This window comes from Ursus maritimus, unplaced genomic scaffold (assembly GCF_017311325.1).
Source record: "Ursus maritimus isolate PB19 unplaced genomic scaffold, ASM1731132v1 scaffold_25, whole genome shotgun sequence".
Taxonomy (NCBI): Eukaryota; Metazoa; Chordata; class Mammalia; order Carnivora; family Ursidae; genus Ursus; species Ursus maritimus.
Window position 1 is genome coordinate 1,434,142 of NW_024425008.1, and position 24,602 is coordinate 1,458,743.

General features: G+C 42.9%; 1 protein-coding gene and 1 pseudogene across 1 annotated transcript in view; both read left to right on the top strand.

Annotated features, from left to right (window-relative positions):
• Positions 1-24,602, top strand: part of PPP1R13B (protein phosphatase 1 regulatory subunit 13B) — an 85,336-nt gene that overhangs the window by 42,467 nt on the left and 18,267 nt on the right. Inside the window, exons 4-5 of the mRNA XM_040641335.1 lie at positions 4,693-4,769; positions 23,690-23,791. Of these exons, the coding sequence (XP_040497269.1) occupies positions 4,693-4,769; positions 23,690-23,791 (179 nt within the window). The remainder of the gene's footprint in view (positions 1-4,692; positions 4,770-23,689; positions 23,792-24,602) is intronic.
• Positions 20,743-20,842, top strand: LOC121105302 (annotated as a pseudogene).

The following is a 24,602-nucleotide window of genomic DNA, read 5'->3' on the forward strand; positions in this document are numbered from 1 at the left end:
ATACTGAGTGGGTCAAATATCGAGATTTTAAGAATAAATAAAACCATGAAAGGATTAGAAAAATTCAGAGAAGTGTTTTTTAAAAAAATTTTTAGAGTGAACAAGACCTTACTAAGCATAACACTAAGCTATAAAAGACTGGTAAACCGAATTATTGAGAAAACCCCCCCACAAAACTGTCTGTGTTGCAATAACCACTCGAAGCAAAGTCAAAAGACAAATTATAAACTGGGAAACAGCACTTACAGCCCATATCGCAAGGGCTAACTGCCTTTATATGTGAGTTTCTAAATCATGTACATGAAAAGGAAAATCAGTTAAAAAAAAAAAAGGTGAGATGTACACACAGGTCACAGAAAAGCAAATATACTTGGCCCTAGGTTATGTGGAAGGATGTTTAGCCTTACTCCTAATAAAAGAAATGCAGGGAAAATAGTGAGTCTGTTTCACCTGTTACACTGGTGAAGACGAGAACATTCACTAACGCAGTGTTGGTAAGGAGGTTGAGAAAGGTGCCGATTGGCAGCTCCCGCAGAAGGCAATTTAGCCATATCTGTTAAACTTACAAAAGCACCAGACCTTTCATCTAGCAGCCTCACTTCTGAGAACTTATCCTAAAGTTGTGCCTACACACGTGCAAAATAATGCGTAAGTAACGTTGCTCGTGGAGCATTGCTGGTAGGAGCAGCCTGATGCCCGCCGTGGGCATCGTGGGCATCAGGTTAAAGAGACGGCAGTACGTCCACACAGTAGGCTGCTCCACGGCCAGAAATAAGGAAGCAGCTCTGTGCCCTGACCCGTACCATCTCCTGAACAGGTAAGTGCATAAGCGCGGTGCAAAACCACGCGCCCGTTGTGCCGCCTTCTGTGCGATAGAGACAAAAGCCTAATTCGGTGCGTCTGTATTGGCTTGTACATGTGCGCATGTGTCTTTGGAAGTGTTGTAAGAAACTGGCCCCATTGCTAGCCTCAGGGAAGGCTGCAGGACAGGGGAGGGAGGGCACATTGTTAATTGTATACCTGCTGGTTCCTTTCGAATTTTGAACCATGAGAATATGCTACTTATTTTTGAATTAGAATTTAAACAAAATGAGAGAACTTTTTTTAAAAGTCTGTATATACACTGTGCAGTTAAGAGACCCTTAACTTGTTATGTAACAGTGATTGTGGCTTACTTCTGGTATTTAAAAAAAATGAACAAGGGGCATCCTTTTGTAAAAAGTTTCCTTTATTGCAGATTATCCCCTTTTATTTATATTTTATCATAAAGGACATTTTGCCCCTAGGATGAGCTACTAGCTACTTTGGAATCATCTTTCCATGGCTGTAAATACTGTTCCAGTGCTGCTGTTCAGTGTATCATTACTTCTGGGTCTTACTCCACCCACTGCTGGTCATCTGGAGTCAGGAGACCAGGGTTCCGGGTCCAGCTCTTCATCCACCTTTACCTTAGACAAGGGCCCAACCTCTCAGGACAAAAGCCTCCCGAGAAGGTGGGCTAGACGAGCTGACAGCTGAGTGCTATTCTAGTGCCAAGAATTTATTTTAGTTCTCTGCCTGAGCTCTCCAAATACTTATACCCCTCCTGTACCTAACTATACTTTTTTTAAAAAAAAAGATAGATTGATTGATTGATTTGACAGAGCACAAGCAGGGGGAGCGGCAGGCAGAGAGGGAGAAGCAGACTTCCCGCTGAGCAGGGAGCCCGATGTGGGGCTCAATCCCAGGACCCTGGGATTATGACCTGAGCCAAAGGCAGACACTTAATTGACTGAGCCACCCAGGCGCCCCTGTACCCAGCTGTACTTTAGTTAAAAGTTGTATATTTTACTTTTATTTATATAATATATGTACATAACCGTTAATGTCGTGGGTGGTGGGCTGGGGGGAAGGTCTTATTTTATTCTCACTTTTATAAAGTTTAGAAGTGTTAGGGATACTTAAGAGAACTGTTCAGAGTCATAAGGAAGGTGACAGTGCTGACCTTCCAGTTATCCCGCATCATTGCCCTACAGTGCTGCTCAGCCGGGTGGTGCTGACACAGCAGGTGCAGCAGATAAGTGGGAGGAGGGGAAGTTGACCTGCGTGCTGGGAAGAGGACCACTGTCAGCACTGAGCAGAGTATTTAGAAAAGGCAGACTGGGGACCTCGAGGGATGAGCAGGATGTGGAGGGGAGCATGCAGGATACCAGGTTGAAGGAAGCTGCCAGGAAGGTGTGGTGACAGGGATTCCCAGACTGGCAGGGACTGGCAGTCAGGACTGGATCTATCACAGCTTGCATCGCTTTGTAGAACCTTCCAGCCAAGTCCCTGCCTCCCTGCTTGACCCTCCTCAACTTGGCTTAGATGGTATTTGTAATAAGACCCTACCCATCTCTTCAACCTCCCTGTCTCTTCTCCCTTTCAGCCACATCCCTTCTTGCATCTTCATATTCTGTGGGCCTTGACTCACAAGTAACCCCCCATAATGCTCTACCCTCTGCCGTGTTTCCTCTGCTTGTGCATACTGCACCTGTCTCTCAGAGCCCAAGAAGTAAGATGGTGGGTGCTTTGGGGGTGCCTGGGTAGCTCAGTCAGTTGGGCGTCTGGCTCTTGTTTTCCGCTCAGGTTGTGATCTCATGGGTCATGGGATCAAGCCTTGCGTCAGGCTCTACTCTCAGTGGGGAGTCTGTTTGAAAGATTCTCTCCTTCTACCCCTCCCCACATCCCCCCTCATCCCAAATAAATAAATAAATCTTTAAAAAAAAAAGGGGGGGGTGCTTTGTTCCCTGTTTTGTTCGCTGAGTTTCTCCTCCAGTTTATATTCTAAGCAGCCAGAGTTGAGGATCCAAGAACATGTTTCCTCTGTGCTTCCCACAGAGCTGAGTAGAAGGCAGTTGTCACCAACTGATATTACTTAAAAGGGATTACATATGAGTGTTTATTGTGTAGAACTACAGGATACATAACAAGAAGTAAAAGAACTCCCTCACCAAAATGAGAATTCTGTATCTGGGAGCTGGAGGAGAGCATAGAGGACATTTGATTCAGTCACCTTTTTACACTTGGGGCGGCAGGCTTGGCGTGTAAAGTAGCTCCATGCGGGCCGCATGCAGAGTCAGCTAGATCCCGGAGCTTCTGCCCTGGAGACGGGAGCAAGGCTCCTTATTTAGTGAGGCTCTTGGGCAAGTGACTTCCCATCCCTCTGCCCCTGTCACCTCATCTGCAGGGTGCATGGGGTTGTGACTGCGGTTGTGAGGTGTTCTGGCGAAGTGCTCAGTGGGGCTGATGCACAGGAAGCACTCACCCAATGTCACCTCTTACTAGTCATTATTTTCTGACTCATCTTTACCATCAGAGATTAAGTGGCACTTGATATCATTCTAATGTATGTTTTATAGTATTCTAACTACTTGGTAGCTTGTTGTTTGGAAGAGGCAGACATTCTTGAATATTAAATTAACCTGAATACCTTATTCCTTAAAAATACCAAGAATAACTAAGAATTTAATTTACCCTGTAAACTGACAGATGCCATAGTCTGAGGTGTGTGTGTGTGTGTGTGAGAGAGAGAGAGAGAGAGAGAGAGAGAGAGATATTCCTGCTACTAGGAAACTACACTTCATGACGTGGCTGTTGTGTTCTGTAGGACTGTGTTCTGCTGCACTCCAGGCCACTCACATCTGTTTAACTTCTTTTTGAATTTTCACTCCCTTTTTTCAGACATTCCATTCTTGTCCGTCCTCTTTCCCCATCAGATGTACTATGTATTTGTTGATGTACTGTATATCTTTGCTGTATACATAAAAAGTGTAAGATATTTTTTATTCCCTTAAGACCAACCTTTGCCCCTTGGGGACAGTATCACTGTCTTTGAGAATGCATGCTTTAAGGCGAAGCAAGCCATACTTCCATTATAGCACTTTTCTTCAAATGTTTCAAAGTAATAGGAAAGAGAAGAAAAAATGTTTTCCTATGTGTTTTTTTAACATAAAGTTCATGTGCCTTTGAAGTCATGGATTTTAGGTACTAAAGCAGGCTCTGGGGTGCGATAATTCTCAAATGACATTAAGCAACAGCTGTAGAGATGAGTGGGCTAGGGGCAGGCACTGGACACATCAAAGACTTTGGTCTCTGTGACTTCAGAGTCAGGTGCACAAGTGTGCAGCACACTTAATTTTTTTTACAAAATACAACAGGACACATAATTTCTACAGTTCAAGTTTGAAGCCTTTTTTGGGAAATATTTTAATTTTTATGGAACAAAGGAGAATTCTAAAGACTGCCTGATTTGTGTTGATGCCCATGTCAGTTGCACCCTGCCAGTGAAGACCAGTTCTGTGCACCAGTGTTTTTATTGCTGGATATTAAGTTCTATTTTAGTACCTGCTATAAAATAACAGTCTTTAAAAAGTGCTTAATAAAAATTAGTTGTGGTAAAATACATGTGACATAAAACTTACCATCTTGACCATTTTTAAGTGTTAGAAATTTTTTGATAAAAGTCAGTTTCAAGATTCTGAAATAGAAGAAGAAAATTTTCATTTAAACAACTTTATAAAAATTAATTATAAAGCATTTTTTCAGCTGTACCAAGTGTTGAGTTGTTCAGCCTGGTATATTGTACTTGTGTTGCAGAAATAAGTAAGAGATGGGAGAGTATCCCCTTACGAGGATGTCTTTTAGTAAGTCTGGCACTCTTCATTCCTCCAGGTGGCCGTCAGACCCAAGAGCAAAGAACCCAGAGGAATGTCATGAGTGCACCCGCAGAGAAACGCACAGAGAACGGCGTAAGTAGGAGTGAGTCAAGCTGAAACTGTGGAACTGCTTTTTGTAGGGACTAATGAATTTGGGTTACAATTTATTTTTAAAGACTTATTTTGGGGGTAGAAATTGGCATTTCTGTTGAATATTTCGTAAGGTTTTGTGTAGTTCCGCAGGGCCACTGAGTGGTTTTCACAGTCTGGCCTGTACACAGGCTGGTCTCGGGCACAGCCCCGCCCTCCATGCCCCCCACAGGCTGCGACCACAGCACTTCTTGGCGCAGCAACTGCTCACCTCAGTGCATGTGACAGTGGCCCGAACCCCAGAAGCAGGTGGTCTCGGTCTCTAGGCTAAGAGATGAGCAGGCAGGCTCACCTTGTATCTTCTGTGTGGCTGTCTTGATCTTTCTGTCAGGTGTTGAAGGACAAAATGGCTGGTGGGTTGAAGTCTTCCTAGTTGCCTCCAGCAGAGAGAATTGCTTCATCAATGGTGTAGCCCTGGAGAACAGGCCTGATATGGAGGGGAGGGGAAGGGAGGAAGTGGGAGGAAATGTGTCTCAGTGGAGGAGCTCTTTCTAAGAAATGGTGTGTGTGTGTGTGTGTGTGTGTGAAAAGAATGAGCAGAAATGAAGGAATGAATGAGGATGAGCGAATGAGAAAAATTTTCAACATGGTCTTTTCTGGAAATTTTACTGATAACTTTTCCAAATAATTTTCAGGCTAGAGAGTTAGTTTCTTTTTCTGGCTCTGCTGCTAACCAGGTGTGTGACATTGGGCAGGTTATTTCCTAGCACGGTGCTTGGCACAGCCCGAGGCTGGTAAAGAATGCTGGAGTGTGCAGGGCCCATAGTCACACACAGGCTTCAGAACTTCCTAACTAGCTAAACTTGAGCAAGTGACTTTGCCTCTCTGCTTCCCAACTTAGTATTATTGAACTGTGATTTTAGTTCTTTTATTGGCTACTGTTGTGACTTTAAATGATATCCTTATATCTCTGTTTCTTTGTATTATCAACTTTAAACCAGATCTATAGACCTCCCTCCTTTTTTCCACCTCCTCTTTCCCTCTTCCCTTCCAGTTCTTTCAGTTGTACTCATTTGTTGTCAAGGTTAATAATATCTGTACGATTGTATTATTAAGCCTCATGAAAACCATTTAATAGTGTTTATTATTTTAGACTTTGCAGATATTATTCCCTGCGTAAGCAAGTGATATACTAGATTATATTTTCTTCTCTTTGATTCCAATATCATAGTCCTTGTGCCACTCAGAACTATTCGTGGTGTCAAGATTATGAATTCTCCTGGGGCACCTGGGTGGCTCAGTCAGTTGGACATCTGCCTTCAGCTCAGAGAGCCCCACATCAGGCTCCTCGCTGAGCGGGAAGCCTGCTTTTCCCTCTCCTCCCCATGCGCTTCTCTCTATCTCTGTCTCTCTCTCTCTCTCTCAAACGAAGTCTTTAAAAAAAAAAAAAAAAAAAAAGGACTCCTGGGTGGCTCAGTCGGTTGAGTGTCTGCCTTCGGCTCAGATCATGATCCCAGGGTCCTTGGATCAAGTTCCATGTCAGGCTCCTTGCTCAGCGGGGAGCCTGCTGCTCCCCCTGCTTGTGGTCTCTCTCTCTGACAAATAAATAAAATGTTAAAAAAAAAAAAAAAGGTTATAAATTCTCCTTCCTTAGCCTCCAGTTTCTAAAGACCATTCCACAAATCCTCTTCACCTGCCTGCCTTCTGACATGCTTGTTCACGCCAAGTCTAGAGCCTCTGTGGGGTTCTGCCAGGCATATCTGCTTCAAGAATTCTTAAGAAATAAAGGCCCAGACCCCATTAGCAGGACTTTTGATTCACAGAGTCTGGCTGAGCCTGGAAAATTCCCCATATGTCTGGGTTGCCCTGCCAGGTTTGTACTTGTGTTGCAGAAATAAGTAAGGAACCTCCAGGTCACATGCACACACCATCCTAAGCATTCAGAACTTATTTGTCCAACTGAATTTCGAAGATTCTTTTGAGTTCTAAGATTGCCTGTGACCTGAACTTCAGGGAAGGTGAAATAATATATTGAGTGTTACAATATAGTGCTGTGTATCAAGGCAGGGGTGTGTATATGATACAGGCAAGGGGCGCAGGAGGAAAGGGTGCCAGTCATAAAGTGAGTTGTTTTTTTTTAAGATTTTATTTATTTATTTGATAGAGTGCATGTGAGAGAGCATGAGCAGGGGAGGGGCAGAGAGAGAGGGAGAAGCAGACTGAGGGAGCCCGATGTGTGGCTCAATCCTAAGATCCTGAGATCATGACCTGAGCTGAAGGCAGACACTCAATCAACTGAGTGACCCAGGAGCCCCCATAAAGTGAGTTCTGATGTTTAGACGTGAGGCGTCTGTGATCTTTCCCTGATGAAGTTATTTCTTAACAGGGAGATAATATTTATATCTCAAGATCAACAAAACTGAAACCTGAAACCAAAGTTGAAAATGTGTTTGTAGCCTTTATGTGAGTTTTTAATTAGAGGAGGGCAGAGAGCTGTCAGGAGGTATAACTTCGAGTGGAAGCATCACATCAAAGACACTGCTGTATTTTATGGTGCATGCACCTGCCTGTTAAGCCCAATAATACATTACGTTTGTACATTTCTTATTGTCTACAAAGCACTTTTATGTGCATTTTTAAAGTTCATAAGATACTAAAAACATCTTTCTCCAAAACTATTTTTGTATATACTCTAGATAGAGAATAATGGCACACTGAACCTGCTTTGTGGGCTACAGCAACAAGGACTGATCAAGCCACAGCTGAGGGAGGAGGGCGTGTGTGGGTTGGAAGAGGACAGGAAGCTGAGTTGGTGTGATTCATGCCCATTAGCAGCTGCTGGGGCAAGAAGCTCAGGAAGTTCTGCTGTCCAAAAGTTGCAGGTCAACAAGTCACGTTTTCTAAGAAATAAATACCCAGACCACTGGCCAAACTTCTGATTCAGTGAGTCTGGGGCCGGCCTGCAAAACTCCCCATATGCCTGGGTTGCCCTGCCAGGTTTGGGAACCTCCAGGTCACATGCACACACTGTCCTAAGCATTCAGAACTTACTTGTCCAGTAGAATTCTGGGGATCTGGTTAGACCATATGCTACAAAAGCAAGTGGATTTATTCTCTTAGTATATACTTGTGGCAGGGGTTCCCAGGACCATGCCTGGTTTCCGTGATTTACCAGGAGAACTCAAAAGACTCAGGAGCTAGTTGTAGTCACAGCTATGATTGACTGCAGTGACAGGATATAGAGCCAGCTCAGCAAAGGGTACAGGAGTGTGGGGTGAAGTCTGAGGACACCAGGCGCCAACTTCCAAGAGGCCTTCCCCAGTGGAGTCACACAGGACATGCTCAGTCTTCCAGCAGCCAGACGTGACAACAGGTGTGACATGTTGTCGACCAGGAAAGGTCAGTAGAACCCCAAGTGCCCAGGGTCTCTTGAGAGCTGGTCATGTAGGCAGCCTCTGTATAGCAAGTACAAAAACACCAGACTCCAGAAGGAAGCAGGTATTTAACACAAACCATGTTATTTGCACCAACATTTTAGGTTCAGCGAGCCTCTCATCACTTCTGGGAATGGTGGGAACCCTCCCCAAATCTGAGTTCCCAGAGGACAGCCCAGGGCCCCCTTCAAGCCGGTCTGTAAGGAGAGTGGTCTCAGGTCTGTGGTGTAAATGCTTCTGCACGGCACCATTTTCCTTAGGTGTCCTGGAAGTGCTTTTCCTGTTTTCTCAGCAAACCACACTAAACCATGAGTCAGTTCCTGCTTTGTTCCTGTACATGCAGTGAACTGCTGAAGCCAGTCGATCCCGCCCTCTCTGCTTTCTTCTAAAAGCTTTGTAGTTGTAGCTCTTATATTTGGGGCTGTGATCCATTGTGAGTTGATTTTTGTTTGTGGTATGAAGTAGGGATCCTGATTTATTCTTTTGCCTGTTAATATCTAGTGATCCCTGCAGCATTTGGTGAAAAGACTATTTCTTCCCCCATTGAATTGTCTTGGTACCTTTATCAAAGCAATTGTACACAACTGTGAGAGTTTATTTCTGGAAGCATTTGTTATTAGTATGGTGACTTGGTCCCCTTATTTAACGTATGGTACCTGGACTCAGCTGTGCCTAATATCTCCAGATCAGGTAACATTTCAAGTGTCTAAAGAATAAACGTATAGACTTCCGCTTCTAGAGTCATCAGGTGTTGCCAGTTCTCGAGACAAATATTCTGTGGTGTACCTGGGCTTGTCCAGTCTTAGCTCCTCTAGCTTGAGGTTGTTTCAGACCTACTCAGGTGCCTTTCCCATTCGTTTTCTTTTCAGCTCCAAACATTTTTGTGGTCTCCTCTCCTGCTAGTTCATTTCTGTGGTTTTCTGTTATTTGGTGTCAGAATCCCTTTACTGTAATTTAGTGGTTTGGGTATTTCACGAAATTAGGATTAAATAATCCTCCACTGTAAGAAAAATGAGGTGTGGATTTCTTTCACTTTTCCCTGTTGGGATTTGTTGAATTTACGGATTCTGAGGATCAGCATCTATCAACATGTCTGAAAAATTCTGTGTAATTATCTGTACAGGTATTTCTGCTTCCACATTATTTTTGTCTTCTGGAACGCTTAATGAGACATATGTTATATCTTTCATTTTATTCTCCTTGTCTCTTAATTTCTGTTTTATGTTTTTATTATTTTCTCTCTTTGTACTGTGTTTTAGATGGTTTCTTATGATATATCTTTCAGTCAAGAATTCTGTGGTTAGCTCTGTTTATTTGGCTGCTTGGTACATATGATGTGCTTTTAATATTATTTGTTAGGAAAAGACAAGACACAGTCCGGGAGAAAATATTTGCAAATCCTATACCTGACAAAGGACTTGTATCCTGAATATATAAAGAAGTCTTAAAAAACTCAGTAAGAAAATAAACAAACTGATTTTAAAAGAAATAGGCAAAAGATTTGAATAGACGCTTCACTGAAAAAAATATACGTCAAGTAAACACATGGAAAAGTTTTCAACATCATTAGTCTTTGAGAAAATACAAGTTAAAACCACAGTGAGATACCACAGTATACCTATTAGAATGTCTAAAACTAAAGACTGATGCTAACAAGTGTAGGTGAGGATGTGGAGAGCCCAGAATTCTCAAACACTGATGTTAGGAATGTAACATGGTACAATCTGGTAAACAGTGTGACAATTTCTTTAAAACTTGAATGTGAATCGGGGCGCCTGGGTGGCTCAGTCGGTTAAGCAGCTGGCTCTTAAGTTCAGCTCAGGTCATGATCTCAGGGTCCTGGGATGGAGCCCCCTGTCGGTCTCCGTGTTGGGCATGGAGCCTGCTTAGGATTCGCTCTCTCCTCTCCCTCTGCCCCTCCCCCTCTCATGCTCGCTCTCTATCACTAAAATAAATAAACAAGTCTTTAACAAAAACTTGAACGTGACTCTGTTATGTGACCCAGCGATTCTACTCCTAACTATTTACCCAAGCAAAACGAAAACAGATGTTCATACAAACTTATATGTGGATGTTCGTAGCAGTTTGATTTGTGGTAGCCAAAATCTGGAAACAACCTTAATGTCTAGTAACAGGTAAATGGATGAAAAGCATTACATATCTTTATAATGAAATATTACTGAGCAGTGACAAGGCATGAACCACTCATACATGCTGCAACATGGATGGATCTCAAAACCATATGCTGAAGGGAAGAAGTCAGACCACAGAGTGCATACTGCTTGATTCTCTCTGTGTAAAACTCTAGGAAGTGTAGGGGTGCCTGGGTGGCACAGTCGGTTAAGTGTCCGAATTGATTTTGGCTCAGGTCATGATCTCAGGGTCGTGAGATTGAGCCCCACATCAGGCGTGGAGCCTGCTTAAGATTCTCTCTCTCCCTCTCCCTCTGCCCTTACCCCCTCCCCCTGAAAAAGAAAAAAAATCCTCTAGGAAATGTAGACTGACTTCTAATAGCAGAAGGTAGATCAGTGGTAGCCTGTGTACCTGGGAGCCAGGCACAAGGAGGTGGGAGGGAGGGGCCACAAAGACACAAACCGACAGGACACGAGCCAGCTTCGGAGTTCCCTCATGAGCCAGAGCTTCGGCTCCCCCTCTGTAACTTCCTTACTGTTGTGGCGGCCCAGTGACGCTTTGAAAAATAGGTGTTTGTGTTTTATCTTGTCTTGTAGGTGTTGTGGTCAGGAGCAGAGTTTCGTGTGTCTTGGGGGCCATACTGTGGGAAACAGTGGTTCCCATGGTGTTATGCTTATAGCCCTCGTGTGGGACGTGCTGGTTTTTCTCCTGGTGTTATTTGTGTTCATCGACAGCCCTGTTTTCCTCCTGATCTTTCCAGCCCTAATCGTTCCTAGCCATTTGTTTTGGGTATAATACGTGTTGAACCAAACTGTGACTTTATATGGGTGAATTTTAATCAGAAGAGTAATTCACATTTATCAGATAAAATAGCCTATTATAGTATTATTACAGGGGGTAGGGAGTATATTAGATACTAATTGACTCCTATTAATTTGTGAGGCTTAGTAATTGCTGGAATATGAAATGTTGCAGCTCCAGAATATAATGAACTGTTAGACTCAATTTGTATTGTTGTGATACAATTAAGTCTCCATGTTTATAATGTATCTTGATATCATTATCAGCTGTTTTCTTTTGTTTGCTAAGTAGGCAGGTGAAAATGCTCTCCAAACCCGAACATGTATAACCATGTGAGGTATGCAAAAAGAGAAGGGACTTAACGTTCTAAACTATTATGTGGGCATAAGTAGATTTTATCCTAATTATTTTGTCAGAGTTTCTTTTTAGGCATGTTTGTCATTTTTGGAATGACATTATACATGAGAATCCAGTTATACTTTAAAAAGTCAGTTATACCAAAAAATAAAAATAAAAAATAAAACATCAGTTATAGTTTTTTTTTTTTTTTAAGATTTTATTTATTTATTTGACAGAGAGAGAGACAGCCAGCGAGAGAGGGAACACAAGCAGGGGGAGTGGGAGAGGAAGAAGCAGGCTCATAGCGGAGGAGCCTGATGCGGGGCTCGATCCCATAACGCCGGGATCACGCCCTGAGCCGAAGGCAGGCGCTTAACCGCTGTGCCACCCAGGCGCCCCACAGTTATAGATTTAAACAAATATCTTATTAAATTACCAGATAGGATCCCGGCTGATTGGTCTAATTCTTTATTTTTTTTTTTTACTTTTTTGTTGTGAAATATACAGAAGAACGTGTAAAATATGCACAGATTAAAGAATTACTTAAAGAAAACACTCCGATAACTACCACCTACGCTTAAAATTTCTCTCTTTATTCTTTTTAGAGCAATTGTATTGAATTTATTTGGTATTGGACAGACCAAAGACAAAAGCAGGGTGTTTGGTGGTGGCTACTTGAAGTCTGCTTCAAATTCCACAGAGGAAGAAAGGGTGTTTTTAGAGAGAGGTGTGTAAACAAGCACCATACAGTGTGAGAAGTGCAGGAAGAGTAGAACAAGACGCCAAAATAATAGGATGTGATTTGATTAACTTACTGAGGCGGCTATCAGGAAAGACTTCCCAGAGCTGGAGGTCGGAGGCCTCTGTGAGGACGCAGGGGAAGAGCGTGAAGCGCTGTGAGCAGCAGAGGATGATCAACACATTGGTAACAATGGAGCATAAACTGGGGACGAGGAGGGTCAGGGGGACACTGTGGGGGGAAGAGAGCTGAAGTGTACTGGTCAAGGGAGGGGCCAGATCCTCACTGTGCTAAGAGCCTGGACTTAATCAAGCAAGAGAAAGACAGGATGAGCTGTGTTTTAGGAAGAGCCCTCTGGTTCTAGTGTTGTGAGAATTCTATGTCCGGCATAGGGGGTGGGGATGAGACTGGAGACAGGGAGCCCTGTGACGTCATTGCTTGCTGCACTTGACAGTAGACTCACAACTGGAATCCCAGAGAGAGAGTTACTTTCAAAGGAAATAATGGAAAAGAAGAATTTCAAGGTTATGGAGATATAAGCTCAAAAGGCATGCATGCATCTATAAATTATAATTTAGAAGAAATGAGGTTTTAATTCCTTTTTTAAAAAAAAGATTTATTTGAGACAGAGAGTGTAGGTGGAGAGGAGGATCAGAGGGAGAGGGAGAAGCAGACTCCCCACTGAGCAGGAAGACTGACTCAGGACTCAATCCCAGGACTCCGGGATCATGACCCGAGCCAAAGGCAGACGCCTAACCAACTGAACCACCCAGGTGCCCCTAATTCATTCCTTCTTATAATTCACGTATACCTGCTTATATGAAATTATCCCTAGAAAGTCAAAGACGGAGTTAGGCTTTCTTAGACTTCCTCTGGAATAATTTAAGCATTGATTAGCAAGCCTCCTCCAGGAAGCTCTCCACTGTTGCTGGTCAGGTGACATTAGTCTATTTGGTCATTTCTCATAATCTTCCAAAACTAAAGAGTAGCCTAGAGTTATCATTCTTCTCTTTATTGCTTTATTACTATATGCTAGAGTCAAGTTATATTTAGCTTTTATGTTTTTCAAGGGGGGAAATCGGCCCTTTCCTGTTAGGTTGAACCGTATGAAATTGTTGATGTTTGACCATTTTCGACGTACAAAAACAGCATTTTCATCTGGTTCAAACTAATAATCAGTAGATGGCATCTGGTAGAGCGTTTGCCCTTTGAAACAATGAATGACTGGTAGTTGGAAGCAATCACAGGTGCCTGTGCTGCAGCCCATGGGGAGAACAATGGGGGGCCAGTACGTCCTGTGTGAGGGAGAGAGCGTCCCGCTTGCTGTCAGGAGACCCGGGTTGAGGGGCTGATACTGCTGCTGACTCACCACTGAGCTTGGGGGAGCCGCTCAGCCCACTGCTGGAGCTCAGCTTTCTCATCTGGGAAATAGGCTTCAGAACTTCCCTCCTAGGGCTTGTGTAAGCGTCTGTTAAGGTAACTGTAAACTCAGGTTTCTATATAAATGACATGCAAGTTCTCATTACATGTTGTTGAATCTCTAGAATTCATAGTTCACTAAAAAAAAAAAAAAAATAGAGCTCTCTCCTGTCTCTGGAAGTGATGTCAGATCCTGAGTGTCAGAACAATTGTATGAGAGACTCTGCAGAGGACCAGGAAAAGCTTCAGGAAGCAGATGGCATTGCCACTAGATCTTAAAGGATAGGTAGAGTAGAGGAAGTGGGGGGAAGGGCTTTGTAGCCAGAAGGAAGAATGTGAGCAGAAATATGAAGGTGGGAAGTGTCAATTCTGGAATGGAGAGGAAAGCATGGGTATGAGATCGATCAAGAACCCTGAGCAACAGCTTATATTTGCAGCAACGTAGGCTCAAGTCAAAGGTGAGGCCGAGGTTCCTGGGCAAATGCTATAGCTATGAATGGAAGTAAGAAATTGAAGGAGGAAGCCAGGGTTGGAAGGAAAGGGAGGAGTCTGGTTTTAGACATGCTGGGGGTGAAGTGCTGGCATGGTATATAAGTCAAAGTGTGACTCTGACCAGGGGAACAGTGGCTCTGGCACTCTTTTGAGAGAGACTAGGGCTGGATGGCTTGACCCCTCAAAGGGTACTTTGCGTTCTCCGTGTCAACTAGTACAGAAGGGAGCAAGGAGGACAGACCGTTGAACTACAGCACTCCATCTCATCACAACTTGAAAGCTTGGGGAATTTTCTTTGCCCAAGTAATAGAACAGTAACATTCTTGTCTGTTATAACCAAGGATGAAATTATTTAGTTGAGTGTTAAAATCAGCATATCAGGATTAGAGCTGACATCTGAAGTGACCCATTAGCAGTAGGTGTTTAATTGCTGACGAAGTCCACTAGTCTTTTCTGTTGACTGACTACCAAGGAATGTAGGTTAGTCATTGAGGATAAAAGCAGCATTTGTAGTGAAAACCTCTATTGACTGCATTGTTAGCTAGCTGTCTTAAACATATGCCCATAAACATAAACTCCCTCTCTTTGTACTGTGGCAGTGCTGGTGAGAATAACAACCAAACTGTAGGTAGCAAAGAACAGAGTGAGAGAAGTAGAGTCTTCATGAGACTACAGGAAATGGATGTGGTGGTTAAAAGATGTCCGCAGATTCTTTAAAATTCCTCTCTTCAAAAGGCAGAGCCTAATTCCCCTCTTTTCTTCACGTAACGACTGGCTCCTAACAGAACTTGGAGAATGTGATGCTATGTGACTTCTGACGCTAGCTCATTAAAGATAGCTCCCCGGCACTGTCCTGGGTTGTTCGCTTGGGGACGTCAGCCGCCGCATTGTGAGTACACTCAAACAAGCAGCTCTGAGAAGAGGTCCACCTGTAGCCAGCCCCAACTTGGTAGCCATGTGAGTATGCCATCTTGGACTCAGATCCTCCAACCCCAGTCAAGCCTTAAGCCCTATCAACCTCATGAGAAATCTTTCTCTCTCTCTCTCTCTTTTTTTTTTTTTAAAGAGAATAAGGTGGGAGGGGCAGAGGGAGAGGGAGAGAATCTTAAGCAGACTTGACACCCAGTGCGGAGCCTGAAGCAGGGCTCGATCTCACAACCCAGAGATCATGACCTGAGCAAAAATCGAGTCGGATGCTTAACCAATGAGTCACACAGGTGCCGCAGCCTCATGAGAAGTCTTAAGCCACAGCTGTCCAGCCAAGCTGCTCCTTAATCCTTTTTCCACAGAAACTGGGAGCCATTATGAGTATTTGTTGTGTTTTAAGCCCCTGAATTTAGATGTGATCTGTTATCAGCAGTAGAGAACTAATACGTACCCTTGGAATGAATAAGGTGGGCTGTTGATTCCCAAATCGTTTTCACAAGTGTACAGTGTATGAACAATGAAAACATCCTTACATAAGTAGTAAACAACACATAGATACATTTGAAAAATAAAATGTCATGTAGTGAGAGTGTGTTGTACTTGCCAAAGGAGGAGGAGAAGGCGGCTTCACGGCAGGCGTGGTTGGTGGAGGTGGGGAATGCGAAGGACTCCTCCTTTGGAATGGCTTTGAGATGTAAGTTCTTCCTTTCGTGTCATTTTCTTCACCAGTTTTTCAACTTTTGGGGAGATTGCACTCAAACTGAGCTTAGAAATAAAGTTATAGTACAGGAAAGCATCTTTAGGGTAGCACAAGCTTTATAAGAGAGTACTTCAAGACAGGCGGAGTTAGCCCACGTGCACAGTGGACCCGAGGGTCGGAGGAGATGGCCGCACAGCTTTATAAGAGAGTACTTCAAGACAGGCGGAGTTAGCCCACGTGCACAGTGGACCCGAGGGTCGGAGGAGATGGCCCCTCTTTGTCACTTGGCATGTGTGCTTATAGCGCGCCGCTGGGGCCCGTCCAAGCAAGGTGCACAGTTCCGCGTTGCACCATGTCCTGTCCTCTGACCTGGGTTGAGTAAATTGGTGGCTGTTTGCCTGAAACTGTAATGTCAAAATATCTCTTCTTATAGAGCATTTAGTGTGGTTTTTTGTTTGTTTTGTTTTGTTTTTGCATTTAGTGTGTTTTTGAACGAAAATCATTATACCAGAAAAAAAAAAAGTCTGGAAAATGGCATAATTTTTCAGGAACTGCGGTAGTGAAGAATCATTAACTGAACGGACACTGTGCAAGGTGATGAATCCTTTTGTTTTCATAGATAAAATTGCCATCTTTGATAAGTTCTTTGCACATGTTAGAAAAATACTCTTGGCGCATATTGACAAACTGCACCAACAGTCTGTCGGAAGTTTCAGCTGAGTCTTCCCATCGCGAGCGGCGTAGGGCGGGAGACTTGCTGCAGTGGTTTGTTTGGAGAAACTTCATTATTTATTTTTAATGCCTGAATTATTGTAACACCAGTTTAAAAATTATATTTAAAACATTACCTGAAGAGACAAAAAATACCTTTGATTAAAGCATGTTACCCGTTGACTTGTGATCCAAACATTTCACCCGTAATTATCAAGTGAGGCATAGACCTTCTGAACTTCTTTAAAAAAATCTAGTTGTGATAGCCTGTTTTTCAGGCATATGGTAGTTTCAGGAGTTGTGACTCATAACATAATACAAACGAGATATTAAACTGGGAAATAAGCCCCCTTTTCCTTAACTAACTTTTGACAAATCTTATTTATTGATAGCTTATTTATTGAAAATCTGATCACAGTATGTTTTGGTTGATCACTTTTTTGGACATTTTTATGCTTTTTAAAATTACTTAACTAGGGGCGCCTGGGTGGCTCAGTTGGTCAAGCGTTTGCCTTCAACTCAGGTCATGATCCCAGTGTCCTGGGATCGAGCCCCATGTCCGGTTCTCTGCTCAGTGGGGAGTCTGCTTCTCCCTTTGCCCCTCCTCCTGCTTGTGCCCTTTCTCTCTCTCTTAAATAAATAAAATCTTTTTTTAAAAATTAAAAAATAAAATTACTTATCTAAATACCACTTATGGAACCCTTTCTTTGCTAACAGGTTAACATTCTGTTTAAAAGGAGGATAATAATAATTAGGGGCACCTGGGTGGCTCAGTCAGTTAAGCATCTGCCTTTGGCTGAAGTCACGATCTCAGGGTCCCAGGATCAAGCCCCACATTGGGCTCCCTGCTCAGTGGGGAGCCTGCTTCTCCCTCTCCCTCTGCCCCTCCCCACTGCTTGTGCTTGCTTTCTCTCTCGCTCTCTCTCTAAAATAAATAAATAAAATCTTAAAAATAAAAATAAAAAGAGGATAATTAAAATGTAAACATTGACAACACCAAGTGTTGGCAAGGATGTAGAGAAGCTAGAACTTTTCCTTTGTGGCTGTGGGGGTGTAAAATGGCATGCTTCACTATGGAAAACAGTTTGGCTGTTTCTATAAGTCAAACACACAAGTACCACACAGCCCACCTGTTCTACTTTCTTGACATTGGTTACCCAAGAGAAGCCAGAACACTTGTCCACATAAATACTGGCACATGAATACTCAAGATAGCTTTATTCATTCTAGTCCAAAAGTGGAAACAACCCACATGTCCATTAACAGATGCATGGACTAACAAAATGTGATCTGTCCATCCAGCAGGATACTACCCAGCAGTAAAAAGGAACAAATTACTGATACGTGTAGCAACATGGGTGATCTCAGAAGCATTGTGGGAGTGAAAGAAGCCAACCTAAAGAAGCACGTTGTGCAGTCCCATTTGTACAGAATTCTTGGGCAAGCAGATGAGGCTATCAGGACACAACGACAGGCTACACATCTGGGGAGTGGTGTGGGTTTGGTGGCATAAGGAGTGCAAGTGACTAGCAGGTGTCAGAACTCATTCAACAGTGTACCTTAAGTGGGTGCATTTTATTGCCTCTAAGCTATACCTCAATAAAGTTGATTTAAAAGTGAACATAGGGGCATCTGGATGGCTTAGTCAGTTAAGCATCCGACTCTTGATTTTGGTTCAGGTCGTGATCTTAGGGTCTTGAGTTTGAGCCCTATCGGGCTCTGTGCTGGAGGTGGAGTCTGTTCAAGATTCTCTCTCTCTCTCCCCCTCTCCCCTGCCCTCCGATAATAAGAATAATTTTAAAAAATAGAAGTTAACATTGATTTCACTGTGTATTTGTTAAATTAGCCAGTCGTCATTTCATTTTGTTTACCTCCCAGTATGGATATTTTGGGGTGGTTTTATTTTTCTTTTCTTTTCTTTTTTTTTTTTAGCCCAACATTAGGACAGAAAATACAGTATGAATATTTTTGAAGTTTTGTGTATGAAATGGACTAGAATATTTGCTTATCAATTTTTTAAGTTGCTAAGATCTTAAGACCATAAAAAATGAAAAATTATGTTTTTTGCTTTTTTTTTTTTAAGATTATTTATTTGAGAGAGAGAGCATGAGCGGGAGGAGAGGGAGAGGGAGAGGGACTCCTGGCTGAGCAGGGAGCCCTACCCAGAGCTCGACCCCAGGACCCCATGATCAAGACCTGAGCTGAAGGCAGACGCTTGACTGAGCCACCCAGGTGCCCCTATTTTTGCTTATTTTGAGTGTTGTGAAATACTACCTTTATTTGAAATTTTTTGTAAAGTCAGGAACAATAATGTATGGAGGTTTTAGCTGCTTTTTTGGGTTCATTGTTTTGGGAAGGGAGGTTTTAAGAGAATCCTTTTATTTTTAGACCCACAGTTCCCATAATGACTAGATCCAGGATAGCCAAGTGGGTGTAAGACGTCCTGCCCTCTGGGCTCCTCACGAGCTTTCTAGGGTGGGTACCAGGCTTCAGTGTACTTTTTATAAGAGTCCTCATGCTACATTGAGAAATGCTGTAAACGTCTTTCAGTGAAAATATAAGTATAAAGAAAACTGAGCTCAGGTTCTGTTGCTCATAGTTGAGTGTGATGAGTAAACTAATTGCTTCCAATATGAGATTATTTCTTCATTGGTCACACTCACTGAAAACAGGGAGAAACTGCATTCTGCTTGTCTCTTATATTAGCCTTAGTGTCTCGGATTATATCTGGAATAGCGAGGGCAAGTGAATTTTTCTGGTATGGTGGTGTTGAGCATGTATCACACTCAGACCACTCCAGTTCCCGTGACCCCTTCACAACTGCCCTGCCGTTCGTCCTCCGTGCGATCGCCAGCACGTAGTTTCTTCATTCCCAAAGCTCCATTGTCACTGCTGCTTCCAGTCTTTCCAGGCAGACAGGAATTAGGGGACACGGTCAGAAGGATAGTGATAAGGGCCAGAGGAGGTTTGGGTTAACGAGGTGTTGAGAAAAATCTGGGGATGCCAGGCTGACTTAGCGGAGCATGTGACTCTTAGTCTCGGGGTTGTGAGTTCGAGCCCCATATTGAGTGTAGAGATGACTTACTAAAAAAATAGAGTCATAAAAAAAAATCCGGAGAGGCAGTTAAAATGGTGAGAAGGATGTAGACTTTTCATAGGAAGACAGAACAAAAAAAAAAGTGTGGGCTTTTGAATTTGGAAAGATGCTGTCTTTAGAGGGTGATAGCATGCGGTGGAAGGGTGAGGAAGCACCGAGTTGTTTATAAATCCACTCAACAGACCTTGGTCATTGTCAGGGCTGTGGCTGGGCACTGGGCCAGGTGCCCTGGGCGCCGGGTGGGCTAGGACCTCTAGCTGGTGGGGGCCAGGAGACTCTCGAAGTCTCTCATTAGTTAGAGGGTCCCTGGTATAAGTTTTCTGTCAGGTAAATATTTTGTGTACAAAAGCATTGTAAGTTAGAGGAGTAAGTCTCTCAGTGTATCATTTTGTAAGTAGATTTGTGGAACTTTGGAGAAAGATAAATGATCATGAAGGTGGGGGGCCCGAGGCTTCTGTTTTTCCCTGCTCTTGTGGGGGGTGGGGGAGTCGTTAGACGTGGCGTTGAGTGGCCATGCTGGTTGTGAGAAATGGGAGCGTGACCTGCGTTTCACAGGGAGCAGAGACCCTTTCCCTAGAGTCCAGAGTTGAGGTAGAATGTTGTGTGAGCGGGGCCTGAGCCACGGGGCCCCAGCTAGCAGCCCCTGCCAGAGGGTTCTTGGGCAGGCTGGAGGCTAGGAGGTGTCTCCTCCAGGCCTGCATCTGTCGGAGCCTGCTGGACCTGCACCCAGAGCCTTTGCACTGATTGTGCTGCTCGTGGAAGTGGCTCGTCCTCTCTGTGACCTGGAGCTGAACTCACAAGGTAGCTCTGCCAGGAGGGACCTCAGTGAGCCCAGGGAACAGGATTTGATTTCTTCTTACTCAATGCATTGAAAAGAAATAAGCAAGGAATTAGGTCATAGGTTTGTTTGAATAAATTGAGTGCATATGGAGAATTGAAAATTTTAAGAAGGGCTGAGTTGGCCTGGAGAGAATGCACAGTGAAAGGCCCGTCATAAAAGGATTGAATTTGCACTGAAGGTTTTTGTTTTCTTAAAAAACTGAAAAGGTGCTTCTGTTTGCTAAATTTTCACATTGAACAATTAAGAGAATATATACTAACGTAGAATATTGCATATTTGTTGACTTAATGGTGGCTGGTGTTTTTATAACCCATTTAAAATACAGTTAAGTTACAGGGGTGGTGCTGGCTTTGGCAGCGTGTATGCTGAAAAAGTGGAACAATACAGAGAAGATTAGCTGGCCCCTGGATGACATGGAGACTTGTGAAGCGTTCCATGTTTTTTATGTTAACTATACCGGAATTAAAATAAAATGAAATATAAAATAAAAAACAAAAAGTTACACAGGGATGTTCACTTTGAAAGGATTCATTGAGCTGTGCATTATGAATACGGTTTTCCGTATGTAAGATCTACTTCAATACAATGTTCTTAAATTACCATGTATATTAGCATATGTGGAAGATATGCCTGAATGATTTATGGCAGCTTAACGTTGCCGGAAACAGCACAAGATGAGCAGTTGCATGTCTCCTCTGTGATCTTTCCATTGTTACTGTAAGCCACTGGTAGGGAAACGAGACTAAAGACTGTTTAAATTGTAAAATTATGAAATTAATGTAAATTGAAAGATTTGGTGAATGGACATAGCTTTTCTCTAGTCAGAAATACTTCTAACAAGTAAAAGTTCTGAAGGTTTCAAAAAATATAGTTTGTTGTAGTGATCTGAAAATCCAGTATGTGGAAATTAGCAACCCTTTATTAGAGTTAAAACAAAGTTCGGGCATTTTGATGGTTCTGCCAGGCCCCCCCCCCTTTTTTTTCCATAGAATAAAGAAATTTATTTTCAAATGGAAGTTTCTGTATTTGGCAGTTTACAGTATCTAGTTCTGCAAAGGGGCTTTTGCTCCGTATTGTTTCCTCAGGAAACAGGGTGGGGGTTCCAGTTGAGATTGTTGAACAAATCCTGATTCCATTTTTCAAGAATGTGCTTGAACACTTTAAGATATGGGGAAGCCTGGAGTCAGCGGAACAGAGGTCACAAAAGAATGGAAAGTAAAGGCTTCCTAAGAGTATAGCTGAACCTAGAAGTAGAGAGTGGCGGTCTAGGGAGGGACGGGCGCCTCCACGGTTACCATGGAAGGGACTGGAGGAAGACAAGGGTGGCTGGGACTGCAGCTCTGCTCCCTCATCAGTTCTGTGCCCTATACGTGTCCCTTCCCCTTTCCCCCACCATTGCTCACCCAGTGTGAGGCTCTGCTGGTCTCCACACAGACGTGTTATGAAGACCAGGCCGTACAATGCATGAAACGTGGCTGGTTACACGCAGGTAGTATGTGTGGTAAAGAGCGTGCTGAACTGATGGTGGAAAACAAGGGCTCTGTGTCCTGCTTTGCCACGTGGGCCGTCTGACCTGTGGCAGATTGTGTGAGCTTCTCTCTGCTTGTTTTCTCATCTCTAGAATGGGGTACAATAGTACTTACCTGAGAGTGTCCCTGTGAGGCTCAGATGCGTTCATTAACGGAAGGTACCCAGTCAGGGGCATGACACATGATAAGCACAATAAAAACGCCTGATGTTGTTATTATCATCATTAACAGAGGATAGAGACATGCCTTCCAGTTCCATCTTACCTTTTTGTGTTCATTCAAACAGACACAGTTCTGTCAATAATGGGTCAGTCCTTGGTGTAAGCCATATATATGGTGTTTGTGTTTTTAATGAGGTATTTGTATTTTTAGAATCTTCTACACATTTCAGCTTCTCAAGACCAGTTGGCAGTGAAGATGACATTGGTCCTCGGGTGTCACCTACACAGTTTTTAGGTTGCGTGTCCTCAAAACATTTGACATCCCCACTTACTCAAATATACCCTTAAATAACCAGTCCAAAAAGAGGAAAAGAGGAATGTCATTTTTAATACACATTTGCAAACGTTTGCTTAAAGTTGGGTCCCTTTTTAAGAAATTCCAGTATAGTTAACATCCAGCGTTGTATTAGTCTCCGGTATGTGATGTAGAGGTTCAAGAGCTCTGTGACCCAGTGCTCATCTGGGTCAGTGTACTCTTAATCCCCACCGTCTGTTTACCCTCCCCTCTGGTGACCACCAGTTTGTTCTCTATAGTTAACAGTCTGGTTTTTTATTTTTCTCTTGTTTCTTTGTTCTTTTGTTTCTTAAATTCCACATATAAGTGAAATCATATGATATTTGTCTTCCTCTGATTTATTTTACTTAGCATTATACTCTCTGGCTCCGTCCATGTTGCTGCAAATGGCAAGGTTTTGTTCTTTTTTTTTATGGCTGATAGTCCATTATGTATATACCACATCTTTATGCGTTCATCTATCAATAGGCATTTGGGCTCTTTCTATATCTTGGCTATTGTAAACAATGCTGCTATAAACATGGGGTCAATATATCTTTTTGAATTAGTGTTTTCATACTCTTTGGGTAAATACCGAGTAGCGGAATTACTGGATCATATGGTAATTCTGTTATTTATTTGTTTATTTATTTATTTAAGAGAGCATGAGATGGGGGGCGAGGAGGGGCAGTGGCAGAGGGAGAGGGAGAATCTTTTCTACTTTTTATTTTTGGTGGGCAGGAAAGCAAGGTTTATTGAGTGATAGCAAAATGATAGTACAAAGCTCCCAAGGAGGGAGGGACCCAAGGGGATTGCCCAAGAGGGAGAATCTCAAGCACACTCCGCACTTAGCGCAGAGCTTGATGCAGGGCTCAGCCTCACAACACTGAGGTCATGACCTGAGCAGAAATCGAGAGTTGGACACTTAACTGACTGAGCCATCCAGGCGCCCCAGTGGTAATTCTATTTTTAATTTTTGGAGGAAACTCCATGCTGTTTTCCACAGTGGCTGCACCAGTTTGCATTCCCACAAGTTGGGTCCCTTTTTAATATAGTATTGAACATATTAAAAAAGCTGTTATTTAATGAAAGCTGTCAACAAGTAAGAAAAGTTCTTCTGTACAATTAATTTGTATTATCTTAACTTCTAGAAGGGAAGCTGTTTAAAGATCCTGATGTGTATGTGTTCTGACACTAGAGAAAAATGATTATGCAGATATGCAGATAAACCTACATTCCATCCTGAGTGTGTTTTGTTCCCTGTAGGTTGGAAATCCACGTGTAGAACTCACCCTCTCAGAGCTCCAGGATATGGCAGCTAGGCAACAACAGCAGATTGAAAATCAGCAGCAAATGTTGGTTGCCAAGGTGAGTTATAAAAGCAGAGGGGGGAAAATGTTCAAAACGGGTGTTTTTTAATGGTGAGATTGGAGTTACTGCGCTCGTGGTACCACTTGTAAGTAGGACTATCATTGGAAGTGTTGAATACGATGTCTTTCTGTCTTGGTGATCTCTTCTGTAATGATCCATGAGTACTGTAGCTTCTTTAAGTTGGGAAGGTATCAGAGCAAGATCTTCACACGCACATTCAGGCAGCCCAGAATAGGAAATGGTTGACCTTCGTTTGCCAACTGGAGATAAAATTTGGATGAAGACACTGGTCATGGGCCCATGAGACAATGACAGTTGGTTATCCAGTCTTCCCTTTATGCCACTCTACATGGAGTTTGTTTAGTGTATTATGATGCTAGGCAGTTAATCCTTTTTATATACACCGAATTCTACATTTGTCATTGAAATGCTGTAACAAGATTTGAAATTTGTCTTGTCACAGACTAAAAAAATCAGACCTGTCACTCATGCGTGCTGGAGAATATTCATGTTGTATTTATCTCTAATGTTCTGAAACTGCTATGAAAAACTGCAATATAAAGAGAATATGTAAACATTTCTGCCTGGGGTCTTGTTGCTTTCTCATAGAGAGGTTGACCTGATGGCCAGATGTTCAACCCCACTTTTCTCACGTATCAAGTGGCCATATAATTCATTGTACTAGCCACTTCTTTGTGGGTAACAGAAAGTTTATTGGATTTACGAGAATAAAAAACAAAAGTAAATTGGGAAGTATTTCATCCCTTTAATAAGATTTCTAAGATGAAATGAATTATGCAATTATAAC